At 39.5% G+C, this 15,875-nt stretch overlaps 1 protein-coding gene across 3 annotated transcripts in view; it reads left to right on the top strand.

Annotated features, from left to right (window-relative positions):
• Window positions 1-15,875, top strand: part of RPS6KC1 (ribosomal protein S6 kinase C1) — a 195,389-nt gene that overhangs the window by 152,245 nt on the left and 27,269 nt on the right. For all 3 annotated transcript variants that reach the window (XM_065936225.1, XM_065936224.1, XM_065936223.1), the window contains 2 exons: window positions 11,189-12,769; window positions 13,041-13,130. In XM_065936225.1, coding sequence (XP_065792297.1) covers window positions 11,189-12,769; window positions 13,041-13,130 — 1,671 coding nt within the window. The remainder of the gene's footprint in view (window positions 1-11,188; window positions 12,770-13,040; window positions 13,131-15,875) is intronic.

Genomic DNA, 15,875 nt, shown 5'->3' with positions numbered 1-15,875 from the left:
AGATAATCTGGTAAATTTTCAATCCTAGTTTACCTCTGCTATTTGAAGCTTCCTCTTCCTGTTTTTCCTTTTCCTTCTCCAAATATTTTTTCTTATGCCATCTTCTTATCATTTCTTATACTTCCTAAAGCTCATATTTAAATGATTTTACCTTATTACTGTAGAAGATGTTTATAATCTGCTTTAAAGCCATAGTCATGTGGCTTTCAAATCTTTCGATTTTAGAACTGTTTGTTATCTTCACCAAATTTCTTTTTCTTTGCTGTTGACCATGCCTGCCTTTGAATGATCACATGGCCATGGAATTTGTCCTGGATTATTTAAATTGGGGGGGAGGTGGGGGGATGGGGGTGGGGAGAGGAGAGGAATTGCTTTTGACAGTTCATTTTGGGTGTTTATTGTTTAATTTTAAAAAGATTTTATAATACAAATAGATAGTAGTAGAAATAGGGACTCTGGATTCATTTAATATTCAGCAAATTTGTTGAGTATGTGCTATCTATTAGACTTTCTTTTTGATGAACAAGACAGGAAGATAAACTTACTTCTTGTGGAGAGTCAAACAGAAAACAAGAGTGATACTATCAGCTAATAATGGGGACTATGCTCATTTCTGGGGCTTCCCAGGTGGTGCTAGTGGTAAAGAACTGGCCTGCCAATGCTGGAGATGCCAGAGACAAGGGTTTGATCCCTGGATCGGGGAGATTCCTTGGAGGAGGGAATGGCAACCCACTCCAGTATTCCTGCCTGGAGAATACCATGGACAGAGTAGCCTGGCTGGCTATGGTCCATAGAGTCACACAATATTGTACACAACTAAAGCGACTTAGCCCGCACTCATGCTCATTTTTAACATAGAGTGATCTAATCGAGAGTAACTGGGTGACAACTTTAGTTATTCAAGGAAGCCTACTCTAAAAGAGTGACATTTTAGAGGAGTTCTGAATGACAAAAGAAATAACCCTTTGAATATAAGGTGGAAGCCTATTCTAGGTATAGGCTGTGAAAAATTGTGAAAAATCAGTGTGAAAAATTGAAAGCAGAAGCAAACTTGGTTTGTTTGATGAACAAGGATGGAGACCATTCAGTTGGATCTAGCAAGCAATCGACAGCTTTGGTGGTATATGAAGCTACAGAAGAAGTAGGCAGGAGCAAGGTAGAGACTTTGGCTTTCATTCAAGGGCATTGGGAAATGATTGGACATTTTAAGCAGTGACAAGGTCTGATTCACATTCAAGAAAATCCCTCTGACTGTTGTATGTGGAATGGATTATAGAAAGTCAAGAGGAGACCAGTGAGCAGGCTAGTAAAGTAGCCTGGGCAAGAGATGATGGTGGCATGGTCTTCTGGGATTCTAGTGGAGTGGCTTTGGGGGTAATCAATGGGACCTATGTGGGCTTCCCTGATAGCTCAGTTGGTAAAGAATCCACCTGCAATGCAGAAGACCCTGGTTCAGTTCCCCAGTCGGGAAGATCCTCTGGAGAAGGGAAAGGCTACCCACTCCAGTATTCTGGCCTAGAGAATTCCATGGACTGTATAGTCCATGGGATCGCAAAGAGTCGGACACAACTGAGCAACTTTCACTTTCACTTTTCACTTTCAGTGGGACCTATGATGGATTTAAGGTTAGGGAGAAAAGGCTTTAGGATAATTTCCTGAATTTGGCATGAGCAGTAAAGTGAACTGGATGGCAGACAGTGTGTTATATTTTACGTGTCGCTGGTACTTTGTCACCTCTGTGAAATAGGAGTTTGTGCTTTTATCATAAAAATACCACTTTCCTATGCGTGAGTAGCTATTACTGAAAAAGTAAACATCGAAGAACTGTTTTCTCCATAATATGAATGCTTGAATATTTATGATTTAGGCTTTAACTTCCCTTTGCTTATAGAACTATTCGTTTTTCACATGAGTCTCTTGGACTAATTTTCTTAACATTTTAATTCATTCAGTTAGAAATATTTTGGGCACTCTCTGGTCTCTTAGTTTTAACATGTGTCCATGCATGGTAAGTCACTTCAGTTGTGTCTGACTCTTTTGTGACCTTATGAACTGTAGCCCACCAGGCTCTTCTGTCCGTGGGATTCTCCAGGCAAGGACACTGGGGTGGGTTGTCATGCCCTGGGATCTTCCCAACCCAGAGATTGAACCCATGTCTCTTACGTCTCTTGTGTTGGCAGGCAGTTTCTTTACCACTAGCACCACCTGGGAAGCCCTAGTTCTAACATGTTCTGTGCTCACTTGCTCAGTTGTGTCCGACTCTTTGCAGCTTCATGGACTGCAGGGTGCCAGGCTCTTCTGTCCATGGGATTCTCCAGGCAAGAATACTGGAGTGGCTTATCATGCATGCCCTCCTCCAGGGGATCTTCCCAACCCAGGGATCGAAGCCAGGTCTCCCGCATTGCAGGCAGATTCTTTACCGTCTGAGCCACCAGAGAAGCCCCAGATCTAACGTGGTAATGAGAAAACGAAGAATATGCCCTCATGGAGTTAACAGTATAGAGGCAGAGCAGACAGTAAGCAAATACATCAGTAAATATATGAGGGAATGCCAGAAGGGTGAGTTGAGGGTTTCTATTTTACATAGAGTGGTCGATCTTATTAAGAAGGGAACATTTGGCAAATGACCTGAGGGAAGTGAGAGAGGGAGCAGATGTGGGCATGGGAGGGAAGAGTGTCTCTGCGAGAGAGAACAAGTGCACAGGCCTGGAGGCAGGAGTGTGTTTGCTCTACAGGAAGCAGCAAGGTCAGCTGTGGCTGGAGCGGAGGGGAGCGTGATAGGAAGCGGTCTCATGGGAGTGGGGACACACGTGGGCAGGTCTGGCGTGGTCTCCTGAGACGCTTTAAGAACATAGTTTTATTCTGAGTGGATAGGAAGTTACTGGGGGATATTGAGCGGAGCAGTGACAAGGTAGGGATCAGTCTGGTTGCTTGGTGAAAGACAGAATTTAGGTGGTAAAATAGAAGTTAGGAGGGAGACCATTTTGGAGGTTGTTGAAGTAATCCAGGAGAAGTCGACGCTGGCGTGGACATAGTGGTGGAGGTGGTGAGAAATGGTTATTAGATTGTGATTGCATTTTGAAGACAGAACTGGCAGGGTTCTGCCTTGTATGACTCCATGGTTTGGGGCTCAAATAACTGAAAGAACGGTTTCCATCTACTAAGATGAAGAAAGCTCTGGGAAGAGTAGATTTAGAGAGGAAAACTGGAGATTCAGTGTTGGACATTTGAGTTTGAAAGTGAACGTGTTAGTCGCTCAGTGCTGTCTGACTCTTGGCAACCCTTGGACTGTAGCCCACCAGGCTCCTCTGTCCATGGAATTCTCCTTGCAAGGATAGTGGAGTGGGCTGCCATTTCCTTCTCCAGGAGATCTTCCCAACCCAGGGATTGAACCCAGGTCTCCCACATTGAAGGCAGATCCTTTACCATTGGAGCTAACCGGGAAGCCCCTTTTGAGTTTGAGTTGCTTATTAAATTAAATTTCTAGGTGGCGTTGAGTAGGCAGTTGGAAATGGCAGACAGGATTTTAGGAGAGAGGGTTAAAACAGGTATTGTTCCTATGAATGGATCTCTTATTTTAATTCTGTTTGAAGAAGAAAAGGTGGGAGAAACAAATATATTCAGTCAAGGCCATGTGTGTATCGTTAAAAACTTCAGGTTCCTAAGGTTAGGGATTATGATTCATTGTGTATACAGACATCTGCACTTACAGGAATGCTTGATACACAGAAGGAGCTCAGTGTATAACTATTCAATACTGAGTAAGAAAAGATGAATGATTAGATTACAGGAAAGTGATTGGAAAAGCATCTGAGCATGAGCATACCAATTAGGTGGGGAGAGGAAAGAGTTTCTCCTCAAGATGCCTGAGGACCCAAGGGATGAAGTGATTCTTACTAGCTAGTTTCTAAAAATTATAAAACGAATATTGAAAGAAATTCACACTAGATGGAAGTCTATAAAATAGAAGTGAAAATTATTCCTTATTCACTTTGATGCCCAAGAAATAGGGGGAATATTTTCAGAAACTTCCTCTGTATATAAACACACACTACGCCCTCTTCTTGCCTTTTCTAAATCCAGCTTAAATATCTGAAAGTTCACGGTTCATGTACTGTTGAAGCCTGGCTTGGAGAATTCTGAGCATTACTTTGCTGGCATGTGAAATGAGTGCAATTATGCGGTAGTTTGAGCATTCTTTGGCATTGCCTTTCTTTGGGATTGGAATGAAAACTGACCTTTTCTAGTCCTGTGGCCACTGCTGAGTTCCAAATTTGCGGCATATTGCGTGCAGCCCTTTCACAGCATCATCTTTTAGGATTTGAAATAGCTCAACTGGAATTCCATCACTTCCACTAGCTTTGTTTGTAGTGGTGCTTCCTAAGGCCCACTTGACTTCATATTCCAGGATGTCTGGCTCTAGGTGGGTGATCACACCACCATGATTATCTGGGACATGAAGATCTTTTTTGTATAGTTCTTCTGTGTATTCTTGCCACCTCTTCTTAATATCTTCTGCTTCTGTTAGGTCCATATCGTTTCTGTCCTTTATTTTGCCCATCTTTGCATGAAATGTTCCTTTGGTATCTCTAATTTTCTTGAAGTGATCTCTAGTCTTTCCCATTCTACTGTTTTCCTGTATTTCTTTGCACTGATCACTGAGGAAGGCTTTCTTATCTCTCCTTGCTGTTCTTTGAAACTCTGCATTCAAATGAGTATATCTTGCATTTTCTCCCTTGCTTTTCACTTCTTTTCACAGCTATTTGTAAGGCCTCCTCAGACAGCCATTTTGCTTTTTTTGCATTTCTTTTCCGTGGGGATGGTCTTGATCCTTGTCTCCTGTACAGTGTCACAAACCTCTGTCCATAGTTCTTCAGATGTTCAAGCTGGTTTTAGAAAAGGCAGAGGAACCAGAGATCAAATTCCCAACATCCGTTGGATCATCAAAAAAGCAAGAGTTCCAGAAAAACATCTATCTCTGCTTTATTGACTATGCCAAAGCCTTTGACTGTGTGGATCACCACAAACTGGAAAATTCTTTAAGAGACAGGAATACCATACCACCTGACCTGCCTCTTGAGAAATCTGTATGCAGGTCAGGAAGCAACAGTTAGAACTGGACATGGAACAACAGACTGGTTCCAAATCGGGAAAGGAGTATGTCAAGGCTGTATATTGTCACTGTGCTTATTTAACTTATATGCATCATGAGAAATGCTGGACTGGTGGAGCACAAGCTGGAATCAAGATAGCCAGGAGAAATATCAATAACCTCAGATATGCAGATGACACCACCCTTATGGCAGAAAGTGAAGAAGAACTAAAGAGGCTCTTGATGAAAATAAAAGAGGAGAGTGAAAAAGTTGGCTTAAAATTCAACATTCCGGTACTAAGATCATGGCATCCAGTCTCATCACTTCATGGCAACAGTGGAAAGAAACAGTGATAGACTTTATTTTTGGGGGGCTCCAAAATCACTGCAGATGGTGACTGCAGCCATGAAATTAAAAGATGCTTACTCCTTAGAAGGAAAGTTATGACCAACCTAGACAGCATATTAAAAAGCAGAGACATTACTTTGCCAGCAAAGGTCCATCTAGTCAAGGCTATGGTTTTTCCAGTAGTCATGTATGGATGTGAGAGTTGGACTATAAAGAAAGCTGAGCACCAAAGAATTGATGCTTTTGAACTGTGGTGTTGGAGAAGACTCTTGAGAGTCCCTTGGACTGCAAGGAGATCCAACCAGTCCATCGTCAAGGAATTCAGTCCTGAATATTCACTGGAAGAACTGATGCTAAAGCTGAAACTCCAGTACTTTAGCCACCTGATGCGAAGAACTGACTCATTTGAAAAGACCCTGATGCTGGGAAAGATTGAAGGTGGGAGGAGAAGGGGACGACAGAGGATGAGATGATTGGATGGCATCACCGACTCAATGGACATGAGTTTGAGTAAACTCTGGGAGTTGGTGATAGACAGGGAGGCCTGGCATGCTGTAGTCCACAGGGTTGCAAAAAGTCAGAAATAACTGAACTGAACTGAACTCGCTCTTCATCTTTCTGATTTTTAAAAACAAACAGATTTCACATATTGTTCTATAGCTTGCTTTTTCTGTCCTAATGGTGTACTTTGATCATCTTTCCTTGCCAGTGCCTCATATAGGTGTCTATATTCAGAGAGGCAGTATAGTATAGTGATTGAAAGCAAGGATCTTAGAGGCAGACCACATTAGCTTGAAGGTTGGCTCATAATTTACTAGTGGTGATCTTTGCACAAATTATTTAGCCTTTCTATGCCTCTGTTTCCTTATGTGTAAAATAGGGATAATAAGAATTATGTAATAGTTATGTAATTAACTATAATGATTACATAGGGTTGATGTAAGGATTAAGAATAAGTAAAATACTTAAAATAGTGCCTAGTACATGTTTGCAGTATTGTTGTTTATTTATTTTTGAATAGATACAGGGTGTTTATTTGGTTGTGCTGAATTACCAGAATTGATTAAGTAGTCCTCTGTCAATTGTTGTTTAAATTGTTTCCAGTACTTGTCCCTATACATCTTTGTGCATTTTTGTTTTGAGAGTTATTTAAATAATAGTTTATTCTAATAAATGATTGATTTTTGACTAGAATAAATTATTTAAATAACCAATAATTTATTAGAATTGAATTAAATAACCTACATGTATAAATATTTATTTAAAATTGAATTAATTAAGTTAAATTATTGTTTATTTATGTAACAAATTTTGTGAAGTAGAATTGCTGGGTCAAAAGATTATTTTTGATCATTTGTTCAGAAATATTTTATCATATGTATTAAAACAATTTCTATTCTGATCAAGTAAGTTGAACAGATTTTCTTTGCAATCTTGTAGAAAACCAATAGATGAAAATCTTAATGAGAGAGAATTTTTATTAAACTTTATGGATTGGTATTTGTGTAGCTTAATATAGCGAATATCTATAATTTTATATGCTTCAACAGGGCTTAGAAAAGTGTCATTTATATTCTTAGGGTATTAAAAATTATAAATATTTTAGATATATTTTCTATTTATATTTGTGACTTAGTAGTAATATAATTTTCTAGGTTAATGTCATTAATGTTACAATAATAATGTTGATGTTTGTGTAAGCTTGTGTATTAGGCCTGATCTTAACCCTGTAGAAAGTAAAACCCATTCAGCTTCTGTAGACAAGAACTTCGTGGAATAATATGTTTTTTGTAAGTTATGTAGCTTTCATGATTTTGTAATTGAAAAAAAGTATGTCATAGGACCAAATTTTTGTTTCTGTAGCTCTATATTGAGCATTAAATCTAACTGGGGCCCCCAAATAGAATGGAGATGAGCTGAAACAGTTTTTCTCTCTCTTGAAAATGCACAGTTTTTGTATTTTGTGTTAGGGTACTTATTTAGGTTAAGTTTGCGGGTGAATTATATATTCTGAAGTTTTTGCTGTTCTTCTTGTCCTTTTCTGTATTTAAATTTTTTTTTCATAGTAAAACTATTATATGTGTCTGTTTTAGAATAAGAAGAAAGTATGACCAAAAAAATGACATTTTTAGTGTGCATAAGGTTTTCCTTGAAAGATTTTCAAAAATTTGTAAAAATATCATTGTTTTAAAACTCTATTTAATAAATATTTTAAATTCCTATTATTTTACTTAGTACACAGAATCCTTTCTTTATAGTTATGAAGACCCTGAAGTCTGGTAAAGGAGCTGATGAAAGCATAAAAGTAATATTAGTAGGAAATAGGATGTTATTACATTATGTAATAAGAGGGATGAAGTGATCAGAGATTCTGAGAAGTTAGGAATTGTATCCAGTGAGGACATATAAAAAAATTGATTAAAGAAAACAAATTCTGAAAGACCTTTAAGAATGGATAGGATTTTGACAAGTAGATATTGGGGAAACTAACAGGGAAGAAAATTGTAAGTGGTGTAATTATCAGTTCAGTTCAGTCGCTCAGTCATGTCTGACTCTTTGTAACCCCATGGACTGCAGCACACCAGGCCTCCCTGTCTATCACCAACTCCCAGAGTTTACTCAAACTCATGTCCATTGAGTCGGTGATGCCATCTAACCATCTCATCCTTTGTCGTCCCCTTCTCCCACCTTCAATCTTTCGCAGCATCAGGGTATTTTCAAATGAGTCAGTACTTCACATCAGGTGGCCAAAGTATTGGAGTCTCAGCTTCAGCATCAGTCCTTCCAGTGAATATTCGGGACTGATTTCCGTGATGATGGACTGATTGGATCTCCTTATAGTCTAAGGGACTCTCAAGAGTCTTCTCCAACACGACAGTTCAAAAGCATCAATTCTTTGGCACTCAGCTTTCGTTTGAGCAAAAACCCAGCATGGGTTATATGTGGAGAAATTCTGTTTGGGTAAAATGCCATAGTGATTTGAGGGAGAGAACCAAATCATGGATTGATACTGCATTAGTAGGGGTTTAAATGCCCATATGGGGTTGGTACATCATTCAGTGGGGCTTCCCAGGTGGCGCAGTGGTAAAGAATCCACCTGCCAATGCAGGAGATGCGGGTTCGACACCTGGGTCAGGAGGATCCCCTGGAGGAAGAAATGGCAACCTAATCCAGTATTCTTGCCTGGAGAATCCCATGGACAGAGGAGCCTGGCGGGCTACAGTCCAGGGGGTCACAGAAAGTCAGACACAACTGAAATGACTGAGGATGTGCATCATTCAGGAGGTGGGCAGCAGGGGGATTTAGGTTCTTGGAGAAATGACATGATAAGATCTGTGCTAAAGTGAAAAGATTACTTGGGTAGCAATTAGTATGGCAGGGCGCCTCAAGAAGGACTGACAGTAGGGGTCTAGTTGTAGCTGTAACATTATTCGAGGAAACAGAGTGATCGGAGGAATTAAAAGAAGAGGAGCACTGTGGGAAGCATGTGTAGATCTTATAGGACTTTGAAACTTGTCAGATGTAGGAAGAACAAGGGAGAGAAAATAGTCCAAGTTTGGTCCAAAGCTTTTGTGCCTCAGTAGCTCTGAAGTCAGAGAGAGGAAGTGATCTGGGGAGCAAAAATAAAGAAGTTAAGCACATTCACTTTTACATTTGAGCAGCTCATCCAGGTTGTGTGTGTGTGTGTGTGTTTGTGTGTGTGAGTTGTTCAGTCGTGTCCGACTCTTTGCGACCCCATGGACTTTGTCTGGGACCCCAGGCTCCTCTGTCCATGGGATTCTCCAGGCAAGAGTACTGAAGTAGGTTGCCATTTCCTTCTCCAGGAGATGTTCCAGACGCAGGGATCAAACCTGGGTCTTCTGGGTCTTCTGCATTGCAGGTGGAGGCTTTTTTTTTTTTTTTTTTTAACACTGTGTGAGCTACTGTCTGAGTCCCTGTGCTGCAACCACCGAAGCCTGAGGGCCCAGAGCCCATGCTCCGCAACAAGAGAAGCCCCTGCAATGAGAAGGCTGTGCGCCACAATGAATGAATGCGTGCCCCTCACTCGCCAAAACTAGAGACAGCTGGGGGACAGCAACGGAGACACAGTGCAGCCAAACATATAAACAATCAATGCCTGCCCTGGAGCTGGGACTCTTGTGTGAGATCCAAAAATAATGCTGTACATGGTTTTCAGTGCTCTTAGACGATAACTACTCTAAGACGATGACCAAGTCTTACTGCCTATACCGTGTGCAGGAAGTGACAGGCATCACTCAGTGCTTGTTAACTCAAATGGTTACTCATTCGTGATGAGATACGCCATCACAAAGTGGACACTATCCATAGCTGTAACGTTCCAGTAATCAGCAAGGGACAGTACCTAATAAAGTTCTAAGAAAAACTGCATTTCTTTTTACGCTTCGGTGGTTGCAGCACAGGGACTCAGTAGTCGCGACTCGGGCTTAGTCGCTCTGTGGCATGTGGGATCTCCCCAGACCAGGAGTCAAAGCCACGTCCCTTGCATGGGCAGGTGGACTCGTAACCACTGGACCACGAGGAGAGTGCCACGGCAGGTGTTATTACTGGTGTGCCAGTGAAGGTATTTGTGATAAGAGGAATGTCATCATTGTTGTCGAAGAAATCAAAAAAGATGGAGTCGATGCATAGCTTATTTTGTGTGTCAGTGAGTGAATTTCAAAGCCATATATGAATCCTTAAACTAGTTTGAATATGAGGAAATGAGACTCTGGAGTATAATCTAGTGATGACAGAAGGTTACCTAAGAAAAAGCCACAGGAAAAAGTTAAAAACCACAATGTTCTGAGTTATAAAAATGGGGCAAGACTGTAAACTAGATTATTGGTAGAAGATGTCTGAGTATCCTAGGATTAATATTATGATAACTACCCTTTATAGCATTTACTCTCTGCTGGGCACCATGTTGGATATTTATGTTATTTACTGAGTTCCTTTAAATGAAATGAAATGCCAAGGAGAGAAAGAGTTTTTGGATGCTTCCGTTGACTTTTTACACATATAATTGACTGTCAATGATTATTTTCCCTAAGATTTAGTTGTTACATGATATTTAATAATGACATTTAAAAATGTGCTGAAAAAACTGCCTTAACCTTATTAGTATACAGAGTTTCATTTTTAGTGCATTATTTCCTATTTTTGGAAGAAGTTGTTTTATCTTCACAAAGTATGTTCCCACAATTCCTGCTTTTAAGATTCATGATCAGGCTTAGCTATTCTTTCTTTTTTGTAATGCTGTTTTCTTGTCAGTAGAGCTTCAGTGGCCGTGCTTGAAAAAATTATTAACAGAGCAGAACATAGATATTTCTAGAGTAAATTATATTTAAGTAGAATTTTAGCTGTGAAATTTCATGTTAGTGTTTGTTATAACCAGTTGCTCTTCAAAGGAAGAAATAGGTTGATATTTTTCAAAATAATTAGTATTAGGTGATATGCTTGAAACTGTACTCACCAGTAATAAAATATTTTATTTTATTTAGTTTCTTTTTTCATTGCAAAAATTCTATTTAAACTCTTTGTTGTCATGAATCCCAAATCCATGCTTGACTGTTCTTCAAGAAGGTATTTTTATTAAAATGCTTCTTACAGCATACTTGACATTAATGGGTATCATTGACTTGTTTTTGATTATTAGAATACTTTTTTGTTTTTCTAGTGGCTTCAATATATAACCATTAATTTGGGGTTCTTAAATTTTTTTTTTTTTTGGTTGTACTTGTTCACAGGTGGCAAACTCTGGTCATATATCAGTAAGTTTCTCAACAGAAGTCCTGAAGAAAGCTTTGACATTGAAGAAATGAAAAAGTCTTCAGTTGCTAAAGTTCACCTGCAACAGCCGACTTGTACTCCCCAGGACAGCACCAGCTTTGAATCCAGAGGAAGTGATGGTGGAGCCACTCTCCAAGTTCTGCCTTTGAAGACTAGTCTTACTCCAAGCTCTCAGGATGATAGCAACCAAGATGACGGTGCGCAAGACAGCTCTCCAAAATGGCCAGACTCTGGCTCAAGTTCCGAAGAAGAATGTACTACTAGTTATTTAACATTATGCAATGAGTACGGGCAAGAGAAGATTGATCCAGGGTCTTTGAGTGAGGAACCTTTCATGAAGACTGAAAGGAACGATGTTGATGCCAAAGCTATAGAAAACTTCCCAGGACAGCTTGCTACTGACAGTGACAGCCCCAGCAGACAGCTGAAGTTCTTCCCTGGAGATGTTGGCCTTGAAGCAGCTAGTTCTCCAAGAACATCAGATTCCCTCAGTAGATCTAAAAACATCCCCATGGAATTCTTTAGGATAGATAGTAAGGACAGCACTAGTGAACTCCTAGGACTTGATTTTGGAGAAAAATTGTATAGTCTAAAGTCAGAACCTTTGAAACCGTTCTTCACTCTGTCGGATGGAGAGAGCACTCCCAGGAGTGTTAGTACTAGTGAAAGCAAGGTAGAGTGTATAGCGCAGGACACTATTAGCAGGGGCTCAGATGACTCAGTCCCCGTTATTTCTTTTAAAGATGCTGCTTTTGATGATGTCAGTGGTACTGATGAAGGAAGGCCTGATCTTCTTGTAAATCTACCTGGTGAACCGGAGCCAATGAAAGATGGCGTGGCAATGGGACCTACTAAGTTCACACAGACTAATATAGGCATGATAGAAAGTAAACTGTTGGAAACCCCTGATGTTTTATGCCTCAGGCTTAGTACCGAACAGTGCCAAGCGCATGAAGAGAAAGGCACAGAGGAGCTGAGTGATCCCTGTGGGCCTCAAGCCCATGGTATAACAGAGAAACACTACATACAGGGGGATCTTGGGATGTTATTTTTACCGGCTGTTGATCATAGTGATACGGGAGGCGTGTCTTTGTTACACAGTTCAGAGTCTAAGTTCCAAGGACTTAGCGTGGTTGAGTCACCAGGAAGTGCAAACAACACAGAAGAAAGCTTATTCCACATTTCTGACCCACTCTCAGGTGCTAATGAATATAACGCAAATACAGACACTTTAAAAACTGAAGAAGTCTTGCTGTTTACAGATCAAACTGATGATTTGGCTAAAGAGGAACCCGCTATATTTCAGAGAGACTTGGAGCCTAAGGGAGAGAGTGGGCTAGCACAAGAAGGAGACAAGGAAATACATCAGATTTTTGAGGACCTTGATAAAAAATTAGCACTCAACTCCAGGTTTTACATCCCAGAGGGCTGCATTCAAAGATGGGCAGCTGAAATGGTGGTAGCCCTTGATGCTTTACATAGAGAGGGGATTGTGTGCCGCGATTTGAACCCAAACAACATCTTATTGAATGATAGAGGTCAGGAACTTTTGCAAATGCATTTCTTTTTATTCGCTGTTGCTTCCAATTAACTGAGTAGGCGTTTTATCTTGTAATTAGTATCTTCATTTCCTGTCTAGAGCTTCATTATCAGTGCAGCAAATTCACCCCCAGTAATAGCTTCTAGTACTTAATGATGCCATTATTCTTAATGATACTGTTTTTAGCTACAAAAGGAGTAATTACAGTTCACTTCTGCAGAAAATGGAAGAGAAAAATGTTTTGATTTCTCCTGTCGTTTTGTTTTTAGGACACATTCAGCTAACGTATTTTAGCAGGTGGAGTGAGGTTGAAGATTCCTGTGACAGCGATGCCATAGAGAGAATGTACTGTGCCCCAGGTTAGAGCCATCTCCTAAATGTCTCACTTGCAAAAGTAGTTCAGCAGCTCTCATTTCTTTATCAAAGTTGTATTTTCACTAGCCATTGACACTATATTGGATCTGGTTATCTCTTTAATCCTTTAAAAAAGATTATTTGGGGGATAAAATCATTATATGGTCCATAGCATATGTGTATATTTGTTAGTATATGCTCTTAAATGGGTTTATACTTCTTTTAGAACTGGCAATGAATTTGTAGAAATGTCTTAACTTCTTAGTGTTTAAAAAGACCTTTACGTATCCTGAATCTCTTTAAAAAGAAAATTATTTATTTGACTGTATTGGGTCTTAGCTGTTGCAGGCAGGCTTAGCTTTTTCCATGGCCTATGGAATCTTAGTTCCCCTACCAGGGGTTGAACCTCTGTCCCCTGCATTGCAAGGCAGATTCTTAACCACTGGACCACCAGGGAAGTCCTCCTGAACCTCTTCAAATGGATCATTGTTATGATGTGAGAAGTACATGACTAAAACAATAAAATCCCTAAGGCTAAAAATGGATAAAATTTGAAATTAAAAAAAAAAAAAAAAACAATCTTGTGACTTGAGTGATGAGCCATCCTGACATTTTAGAACAGATTTTAAGGAATTCTTTCCATATTTGAGAAATTTTAGGAAGCATATTCTTCTTGTTTTGAAATAACCAAATATCTGACCTAACAGTTTTCTCTTACTGTATTATCTTTGTTTTCTAAAATTAAGAGACTTATTTCTGGGGGTCTTAGGTCCTTTGCTTATAATTACAGGTCTCTTAAGCATATGAATTGTGTTTGAGCTACTTTCTCTGTCATCAGTGCAGATGGGGCTGTGTTTGAATCCAAAGTTTGTTCACCTTTTGCCTAGTATGGGCTTCCCTCATAGCTCAGTTGGTAAAGAATCCGCCGGCAGTGCAGGAGACCCCGGTTTGATTCCTGGTTGGGAAGATCTGCTGGGGAAGGGATAGGCTACCCACTCCAGTATTCTTGGGCTTCTCTTGTGGCTTAGCTGGTAAAGAATCTGCCTGCAGTGGGGGAGACCTGGGTTCGATTCCTGGATTGTGATGATCCCCTGGAGAAGGGAAAGGCTCCCCACTCCAGTATTCTGGCCTGGAGAATTCCAAGGACTGTGTAGTCCATGGGGTTGCAAAGAGTGGAACACAGCTGAACGACTTTCACTTTCCTTTTCATCCCCTTTGAGTGGCCTAAGTTGCTTTACTCATCACTGCTCTGGCTTTCAAAGGAGGTTCAAGCTGATTGTACTGACATGATCTGCTTAGTTGTTGATTAATACGATACTTAATGCTTACTAGCAAACCAGCGTTTTGTTGATGCTAACATTGTTTCCCTGCATAATGGGAAATGATTATAATTAGGATTGAAAGAGCTATATTGTTTTTAGTTATAATTTTCATTGCTAAGAATTATTTCTTTATTGGGAAATAGAAAAGTGTTTCAATATGCCAAGCAGATATCCTCAAACTATTTCCTGAAAACAATGATTTAGATTGTCTTCTTACTGTTATACTCTTTTCTTTTCTCTTTCGTCCCCCAAATTAGGATTGTTTAATTTTGTTTCTTCCTAAGGGCAATAGAGCATGCCTACATTTTTTTGTTTCTCACAAATAGATAGTATTATGCTGACTTTTGATCTTATTAGTATGATTTAGTTAATGGGGTAACAAAATTTCATAGAAATCACTTTATTATGGTTATCTGGTTTATTTTTGACAGACTTTCCCCCTTTCTAATTTGATAATAAGTAGTATTTTAGGTACCAATGTATATAAGTATATATGTTAATATAATGAATTTCAAGGTTTTATTGTTCAGTAGCTAAGTTGTGTCTGACTGTTTGCGACCCCATGGACTGCAGCATGCCAGGCTTCTCTGTCCTTCACTATCTCCTGGAGTTTGCTCAGATTCACGGATTTAGGGTCAACATTAAATCTGGGAGTTTTTTTTTTTTTTTCCAGTAAAACCTGTTAAATCCTTAAGTGTAGTATAAACCTCACATCAAAACCAGATGTTTGTGGAGTAGTTTAATGTTTATAACTGACTCTTTTCTTCCTATTTTTCTTCTCACATTCTTGTTGAAAACTATCTGTAGGGTTGTACTTCGGTTTTCTAGCAGATTATTTTTCTTCAAAGCACAGACATGCTTAACATCCATAGCATGTTGAGCCCCTGAGAATTCTAATATATGTGGAACAAAACCATATGACGTTCCTCAGCAGGTACATACTTTCGGCTTTGTATTTGGCTGAATACAGTTTTGTGTACTGAGTTTAATACAGATCAGTTTCCAAGTTCTAATTTTTAAACCTTTTCCCAGAAATCACAATTCCCAAAGTTTACCAGCAGGTGGCAGTCTACCATTAATGGATTTTTGCTGTCATCATCTAGGTTGTCCTTCACTAACATTTGAAAAAAGCTGTCGTCTGAAGAAGGGCTTTGTTTTAATTATTTACGTAAAAGAATTGCACTTTAAAGCCTTGTGAGTTACAAAAGTTTTATAGTATTGTAGCATATATTGGACAATGTGACAAGTCTCTTCATTCCTTGGACCTATTAATTTGTTTTACCAATAGGATAAAACTCAGATCAGTAATGGCCTTAATTGGAAAGTAACGCTGGTATTCTAGTTTAGATGATTTGAAACCTAGAGTTGCAGAACTCAAAGTTAAGTTTGTGTACTCCTGCCCTTTGCTTATAATGAAGGGGAATTGCA

This window comes from Muntiacus reevesi, chromosome 5, assembly GCF_963930625.1.
Source record: "Muntiacus reevesi chromosome 5, mMunRee1.1, whole genome shotgun sequence".
NCBI classification, from domain to species: domain Eukaryota; kingdom Metazoa; phylum Chordata; class Mammalia; order Artiodactyla; family Cervidae; genus Muntiacus; species Muntiacus reevesi.
This window is presented reverse-complemented; position numbering and strand designations above follow the sequence as displayed.